Source organism: Dryas octopetala, chromosome 2, assembly GCF_963921425.1.
Source record: "Dryas octopetala chromosome 2, drDryOcto1.1, whole genome shotgun sequence".
NCBI lineage: Eukaryota > Viridiplantae > Streptophyta > Magnoliopsida > Rosales > Rosaceae > Dryas > Dryas octopetala.
The window spans coordinates 23,210,330-23,219,056 of record NC_141367.1 but is presented as its reverse complement, the minus strand read 5'-3'; the positions used below and the strand labels follow the sequence as shown (position 1 = coordinate 23,219,056).

At 35.8% G+C, this 8,727-nt stretch overlaps 1 protein-coding gene across 1 annotated transcript; it reads left to right on the top strand.

The window, feature by feature from the left end:
* The first annotated feature begins 1,423 nt into the window (after nt 1–1,423).
* LOC147294312 (kinesin motor protein-like protein) lies at nt 1,424–8,340 on the top strand. Its single transcript, XM_086232299.1, has 15 exons — nt 1,424–1,698; nt 1,788–1,862; nt 1,968–2,243; nt 2,515–2,733; nt 3,448–3,639; nt 3,860–3,964; nt 4,066–4,143; nt 4,331–4,416; nt 4,843–5,001; nt 5,617–5,946; nt 6,122–6,340; nt 6,451–7,156; nt 7,254–7,319; nt 7,658–7,880; nt 7,974–8,340. Exons 3-14 carry the CDS (start codon nt 2,025–2,027, stop codon nt 7,838–7,840), a joined length of 2,562 nt encoding a protein of 853 aa, XP_086088425.1. The 5' UTR covers nt 1,424–1,698; nt 1,788–1,862; nt 1,968–2,024; the 3' UTR covers nt 7,841–7,880; nt 7,974–8,340.
* The last annotated feature ends 387 nt before the right edge of the window (nt 8,341–8,727 follow it).

Here is an 8,727-nt window from a genome sequence, read left to right as displayed (position 1 = left end):
ATTTGCGCCTTTTCAAAAACCTTTTACACTTTTACGTGGAATATGAATAAATAATATTTTTGCGATGACATTATTACTTGCATGTGTGAGAGTGCGAATGAATAAATGAATAATGCAAATATTAAACAGGTTATAAATGTAATCTTGCACAAGTTTTTCCTTCATGCATTGCATGCCATTCACCTTGACATATAAATAAATATAAAAGACATTCATGACTTGTATGAGTCGTATGACAAATATTGGGTAGAAGTTTATTAGGGCCTGTTAGAATCCTATTGAAAAACTTTTTTTTTTTTCAAAAATAAGAAAATATGTTTGGTAGACCATTTTCAAAAATAGTTTCTAAAAAAAAATAGGCCTATTTTTTAAAACGATAAAACATCATTTTTCTAATTTTTTTAAGCTCATTTTTTGCTTAGCTGCCATCATTTATAAAATTTAAAAATTAATTTTAAAAACTCATATTTTTAAAAAAATTTTAATTTTTGAAAAAAAAAAGTTTTGACTAGGATACCAAACAGGATGGGTTATCAAGTGTACCCTTCAAATGAATACAAGCCTAGTTAATTAGTAAATACAAGAGACATTGTAACCAATAAAAAAAAATACAAGAGACATATAAGCACATTGGGGAATGTTTTGAGCATCCAAGAATCCAATGGGGAATGATGCTACTTCTCAAATTGTGTATTGGGAAAATACAGACAAACGTAACAAAATGTGGCTGTTAAAAAAAAAAACCCAATGACAAATATATGTTGTTTTTGTGTTTTTTTTTTGTCATGTTCAGTTTTTTTTTTGGTTGTTCTTAATTTTATGTGGTTCTCATTTTTTAAATGTTTTGTTTCAGTGGATGAATTTTGTTATTTTTTCTTTTTATTTGGGGTGCATTTCTCTATTAATTGTTCTTCACTGTTACTAAAATTAGCAAAAATTTTTCTTTTGTGGTCTCCTTTATTTATATGTCAATTGGGGTCTATTTAAGTTTTGATTTAAGCTGATGGCAAAACAAAAAAATTTTGATTTAAGCTGGTTAGGTGTTTCAACTTCTATTTTCTTAAATTCCAACATACTATTTTCTATTTTATAATGTCATATTTTGTTAATTCCAAAAAAAAATTGTCAAACCAAAAAAGAAGTTTTGAGTTTCTGCGTAACCAAACACAGCCTTAGCCCTCAATTTTTCTTATTTTTCATTACAAACCCAAGGGCATTTCCGTCAGTAGACTCGGTACGAATTCACTGTCTCAGAACCCTCAAGGCCTCAAGCCGAAACTCCACAATCCAAACCGAAAAGACGCATCCGTAAATTATAAACAAATCGGAGGGCATATTAGTCTTTATATTAATCAGATTTTGAAAATAGCCGTTTAATAAGTTTGGAAAATTATAATCTACCAAATTCCAATTATAACGATATCTATCTCTGACCCTCCCTCTTCCTCCTCTCACACAAAGATTATTTTATAATCCAAGCAAAGGCCTACACTTTCTCTCTCTCGCGTGGAGCCTCTTCCATCATCCCCAACCCCATTTCTCAGAAAAAAATCTCCAACAAACGCACCCTCTTTGCAACCAAATTAGGGTTTTTCCATGTCCATTCGGTCTCAGATCTGATCCCAATTTCAGTTTCATTGGTTAATTTGAAAAGCCGCAGATATTGGTCGCGTAATTGCATATGTTCCACACATTTTGGTACGTTTAATCTTAAATGTGAGAAATTGATTGATTTTTTTGCATTGCTGGGAGTTGAATTCTGAGATCAGATTTCAATTGGATTGCAGGTTCTGAGGTTTTGAATTCCATTTCCGTCTGATTCATTTTCATGTTCTGCTTTGAATTCGACTTTTCCCCTACTTGTAAGTATAGTCCCATGCAGATCGTTGTGCTTTAATTTCTTTTATATTCTTATGTTTTTTTTTCTGGATTGTATATATGACATTTGTGACTTTGTGTGTGTGAAGCGGTTGTTGAAATTTAGATCTTGAAAATTGGCTCCCCAACGACGGTCGCAGCGCCACATGGGTGGCCAGATGCAGCAGAGCAATGCCGCCGCGGCAACCGCTCTGTACGACCACACCGGCGGCGGTGCTGGGCCCCTGCACAATGCGGGCCCCGCCAGTGACGCCGGTGATGCAGTCATGGCCCGGTGGCTCCAGTCCGCTGGGTTGCAGCATCTGGCCTCACCAGTGGCTTCCACCGGCATCGATAATCGCCTCCTCCCCAACCTTCTCATGCAGGTATTATATCCATTTCTGATAGATTGTGGTATTGTGCTATCTTATCTTGAGCTGTTTATAATTTACTTTTCCTTGAATTGCAAAATTAATAAATTCATCGTTGAAATTTGTTTTGTTGATCCTGCATTCCAGGCTCGATCACTTTCACCATTTTTTATATCGTCCTGGGAATATTTCTCTTTGTTCCTTGTTTTTGTTTCCTGTGGGTTCTTTTTTACATGTAGAAATACTGGTCCAAATACATGGTGAGTAAGCATTGATATTGTTATAGGGTTATGGAGCACAATCTGCTGAAGAGAAACAAAGGCTTTTCAAGTTAATGCGAAACCTCAATTTTAATGGGGAATCTGGTTCAGAGCCATACACACCTACTGCGCAAACTTCAGGAGGGCCTGCATCAGATGTTTTTTATTCTCCGGAGTTCAGGGGGGATTTTGGAGCTGGGCTGTTGGATCTTCATGCTATGGATGATACAGAGCTTCTGTCTGAGGTATGGTTACTTAAATAATTCATATTGTTCCTTTGTTTAACATGGCTGGAAAGTTCTACATGGATTGGTTCTATAAGATTCATAAATTCAAAAACCAGTGTATTTATACTTCTTATGTCTACTGGCTACTGTCAAAGGACTAGATTGATACAGAGCTTCTGTTTGAGGTATAGCTACTTAAATAATTCATAGATTTCTGTGTTTAACACGGCTAAAGCTTTTAATTAAGTTGAGAATTCAGGTTTAGCTTCAATGTTTTTATATATATATTATAGTGTAGACTGGAATTTGAGATCAGTTAATCAGACCTTTCTCAGGTGGAAAGCATTTTCTTAAATGGAAAGTCACAAGACATGCTTTAGTTTATGTAAGAAAAAAGGGTTTTTCTTGACTAGGCAACATTTAGGTTTTCCTTGTAAGTTCTTCATTCACTTGTTGAGGCAATTTCTGTTAGACTGCTGGTTTAGTTTCTACATGTTATTTACTTGTCCATAGGTTTCTAATGATCAAGATGCATCATCAGTTCCCATTATCTCCTTGTTGGGGTAAATTACTTGTGAATATGTATCTGATTTTTGTTCTTTACCTCTTCCTTCAGTTAATGATCTCATGAGAAATTACAGACTACTTAGTTGTGCCTAGGATATGTTTTACCTCATGTTTTTTCTTTTTCTTTTTTTTGTTACTAAATTGTTATATTGTTTCCATGTTCAGCATGTCATGTCCGAACCCTTTGAGCCATCGCCATTTATGCCCGGTGGTGGTATGAAAGCATTTGATGATGAATTGAATTTGACAAGTGGTAGGCAGCAAAGAGTACTACCTGATCAAGATGCATCAGTTCCATTACCTCAGAATGAAAAGGAGAGCACAAAGGAAAATAATGTGGCTAAGATTAAAGTTGTGGTATGTGGGTTCTTTTGGCAGCAGAATGTATCATTGAATATAAGTGTGGTTATATCATGATGTTTGATAACTTGGTAACTAATTTCTGTACGAATGATTTGAATCATATATCAATTTTGGAATATTCTCATGTTGTGTGATTTGGAAGCATATGATGAAATACTGTTTGTATTTCTTTTATGAAAATTTTGAAGTACTTGTGTTCTAATGGGTATAATAGGTACGTAAAAGACCTTTAAACAAGAAGGAGCTTTCTCGGAAGGAGGAGGATATTGTAAATGTGTATGACAATGCTTATTTGACAGTCCATGAACCTAAAGTAAAGGTTTGTTCTTAGCATTCACGAGGCACCATATGCTACTTAAAAATTGTTAGCTTTTATTTTGGAAATTGAATTGAAGTCTCTCTCTCTTTCTCATGTGATAGGTGGACTTGACTGCATATGTGGAGAAGCATGAGTTCTGCTTTGATGCTGTTCTGGACGAGCATGTTCCCAATGACGAGGTAACAGCTTTTTGGTAGAGATTGAATACTTTCATATGCATGGAAGTCTGTAGATCTTGATTAATTATTCATTTGATGTTTATGATACTATTGTACATTGGGCCTGGTCCTTGTTTGCTTGCTTCCTCTTTGATTGTGTATCAGTTAGATAAAAAGGTTTGACCACTTGAGATGCTTTCTGGAACAGGTATATCGGGCTACTGTAGAACCAATTATTCCTACCATTTTTGAGCGAACAAAGGCTACATGTTTTGCTTATGGCCAGACAGGTAGGTGGTTTATATGACCTTTCCCTGTCACGCACTAGTATTTTACAGTCATCAAATGCAATATTGTTTTTTTTGGTTGATTAATAAGTTATAAATGATCTTTTTGTGATTTATATCTAAATTATTATACTTCTAAAGCATATTCTCTTCCTTCCAAGACTGAGTTTTAATCCTTCCTTAATGTGAGTTCCAGCCTTTAGATTTATATACTTTTGGAAAGTCACCAGGAGAAAAAATTCAGACTTTTGGTTGCTTGCTATTCATTTTATTTTATAAAGGAACCCAAAAAAAAAATAAAGAGGAAAGAAACAGGAGTTTAGGGTACGTGACATGATATATATGGCTGTACTTGATGCTATATTGTTCTTTTTCAATGAAGCTAAACATCTTTTGGCTATGAAAATACTAATAGGATTTGATTTGCAGGTAGTGGTAAGACATTCACAATGCAACCGTTACCCATCAGAGCTGCAGAAGACCTTGTCAGATTGTTGCATCAGCCAGTTTACCGTAACCAGAGATTCAAACTATGGCTTAGCTATTTTGAGATTTATGGTGGAAAGCTCTTTGATCTTCTCAGTGATAGGAAGTATATCTCTTTGTTTCATGGCTTCATTTATATTAATGCTATAACGATATTTTAAAATTCTGTTTCTCATTCCGAAAGAAGATATTTTATACTGTTCTATTTAATTCTTTTTGATTACTTTTGAAAATTTTTATGACATTTGGAACGGATTTGAACTCGAGACCTCCTCTGTAGAGGAAAGGTGTAGCTACCAACTTGGCTATGCCCTATGGTCTATTTGCTTTGATGGTTAGTTGTGTGGTAGTGCATAATAATCGTCTAGCTGAGTATATGACTGGGTGCCAGACACTAGTTTTGTGTGTTTGTGTGAAGGATTCAGTTTTGCGACTACCATTGATGTTGCAATGGTTTGAAGTACCTCTTATTTCAGTTATTAAGGCATCAGTAGTCCATTTGCATCAAGCAGTTATTTATTTTCATTTGAAGTTTTTGTGGCTCAAGCATTTGTGTTCTATATGCATTCTGCAGCATCTTCTTTTGTACATAAACACATTTGTCTGCATGATAATATTATATATATATATAAATATATCTGTGTTCATGAGTTTTGGTTCACTTGGAAGTATACTGCGGTAATTATGTTCTGAAATAGATGACTTTATTTCTTTGTAACAGGAAACTTTGTATGAGAGAAGATGGACGGCAACAAGTTTGCATTGTTGGACTGCAAGAATTTGAAGTTTCAGACGTACAGATTGTTAAAGAATATATTGAGAGAGGGAATTCTACTAGAAGTACAGGGTCAACTGGTGCTAATGAGGAGTCTTCCAGATCTCATGCAATTTTACAACTTGTTGTTAAAAAGCACAGCGAGGTAAAAGATTCCAGGCGGAACAATGATGTTAATGAATCTAGAAGCGGGAAGGTTGTGGGGAAGATCTCTTTTATCGATCTTGCTGGTAGTGAAAGAGGTGCTGACACCACTGATAATGACCGACAAACAAGGTAATCTTTCAACCATTTTAGGTGATATTTTCAAATCCGTAATGTTTTTCACTTTTTCTGCTATTACCTTCAGTCCTTGAGTATAATTCTCATACCATTGAAACTGCCAGGCTTATATTGGTATGGTAATTTACTGACCAACTGCAATTTCTTGAATTAAAATGGTTCATTGCAGAATTGAGGGAGCAGAAATTAACAAGAGCCTTTTGGCTCTAAAGGAGTGCATTCGTGCCCTGGACAATGACCAGATTCATATACCTTTTCGTGGAAGCAAACTCACAGAAGTGCTCCGTGACTCCTTTGTAGGCAATTCAAGGACTGTTATGATATCTTGCATTTCTCCAAATGCAGGGTCATGTGAGCATACACTAAATACTTTGAGATATGCAGATCGGTATGCTTTATGGTTTATGCTATTGTGAACTTAAAAAACTCTAATTACTTTACTAACACTGGGTGGTTATCCTTTTTGTTTCAAACTAAAGATGAATTTTAACCGCACAGGGTCAAAAGTCTTTCAAAAGGTGGTAATGCTAGAAAGGATCAAGCCATGAATTCGTTACCACAAACTAATAAGGATGTCTCATCAACATCATCTGTGCTAGTTTCTGCTGATGTGGAGGATATCCATGAGCAACGTCAAGAAGTTAAAGCAGCTGATACAGGTAGAAGAGCTGTGGAGAGAGAAAATTTCTCATACATCCCTACTGCTGATTTTGACAAGCAGCCTGCAAGTTTGTCATCAAGTAACGCCAACAATAGTCGGGAAGAAAAAGGGATGGCTTCTGGTTCAATGGATAGGGACAGGTTAGAAATGAATAATTCTTATGGTGATTCTTACAGTCAGAAGCTGTCCTATTATTCCCAAAACTCGGTTGATACAGAAGAGAAAGTACAGAAGGTGTCACCACCTCGTAGGAAAGTAACCAAGGATGAAAAATCAGAAAAGTTGGGCAACTGGCTGAAGAAAGGCGGTAGTGGAGCTGACCTCTCCACCACAAGCTCTAAGCAGCAAATTACAGGAAGTTACACTGCAGCTGATCTCTCCACCACAAGCTCTAAGCAGCTGGTTACAGGAAATTACAGTGCAGCCGATCTCTCCACCACAAGCTCTAAGCAGCAAAATACAGGAAATTATAACACAAGCAATGTTGGATCCAGACAATATGAGCCTGTACCTCATGATGGGAACATCAATGCAATTCTGGAGGTTGGTAATCTATGTTGCCTCATTCATTATAGTTGTGTTGCTATTTTATTAGATTACCTGCACCTGTTATTAATTTTTTGAGCCGTGCGCTGTTTAGGAAGAAGAGGCCTTAATTGCTGCTCATAGAAAAGAAATTGAGAATACAATGGAAATTGTTCGCGAAGTAAGTGAAATTTTTTGTTTTTAACTTTTTAAAAATATTTTGAGCTCCTCCAGTCATGTATCATGTGTGAATTTTTTCGTTTTAAGTTGTCTGGGATGCTTTTGGATGTTCATGAACTTTGAATGATTAATTGCTTGTTTATATTGCATAGTAGAAATAACATGGACTCACCAATGGCCTTGTAGCCTAGTGGCATGACTCCTCTTAAGTAATTAAATAGTTGAAGAGATGGAGTGAGAAAATGAGATTTCTAATTTTTTTGTGATCTCATCTTGTATATATGATCGACCTGTGTATTGTTTGGTACATAGTGCTCATCCCATATTTTCTGTCTCCAGGAAATGAAACTGTTGGCGGAAGTGGACCAACCTGGGAGTCTCATAGACAACTACGTGACCCAGTTGAGCTTTGTGCTTTCTCGCAAGGCAGCTGGTCTGGTTAGTCTTCAAGCCCGCCTTGCACGGTTCCAGCATAGACTAAAAGAACAGGAAATACTAAGTCGGAAAAGAGTACCTCGTTAAGGCGGCAGGCACTTTTTTTCGCTGCTCTAATGGTGGCATCGTAATGATCTTGACTCTATATTTTTTCATTTTCATATTAAATTGTGTCATCTTTAAGTTTTGCTCATTCTGTCTTGTTTTGGTCCTGACACAGTTTCAAAGCTGGATCTGTGGGAGAGGATTTGGGCATTGGAGAAGGGACTAAAGGACGGCAATGGGCAGGGGCGGAACATAGAAGGGACTAAAGGGGCCATGGCCCTTGTGAACTTTTGAAAAAAAAAAAAAAATTTGTTATATACCAATGTGTTGATGTGTCACTTGTAAAAACAGTATGTCTAGATCAAATACCTTGTAACTCAAACCTCACAACATCATTTGAATACTTTTGGTTATGAGTAATATGAGTTTTTTTTTTTTTAATTTAATTGATTAACAGTGCTTTTGTTTTTTTGTTGAGACTTAAGAGTGGGTTTATTTAAAAGAAACTGGGTCAAATATCCTCGCCCTTTTGTTAGGATAAATTGTTTTGATGTCTTTGGTAGAGTACTTAATTTTTTTTTGGCTCCACTCTTGGAGGGGCCAAATCTACATTCTGCATTAATGTTTCTTAAAAGTTGATGTCAAAGTCTAATAGTTCTCTCAAAAAATAAGTCCCGATTAAGTGAATTGCCGCATAGATTAGAAAGTAATATGAAGTTCAGCCGAATTTTATTATCTACCTTTTTCTTGTTGAATAAAAAAAAAAAAAATTTAATCTTGACATCATAAAGTGTATGTTTAAAATAAATAAAACGTGAACTTGATCCTAGAAGTCTAAACACCCTTAGAGACCACACGAATTCAAAGACTTTGTCAATTACTCAATATATCAAGAGCATCATCATCATATGGAAGCACAACAAACTACT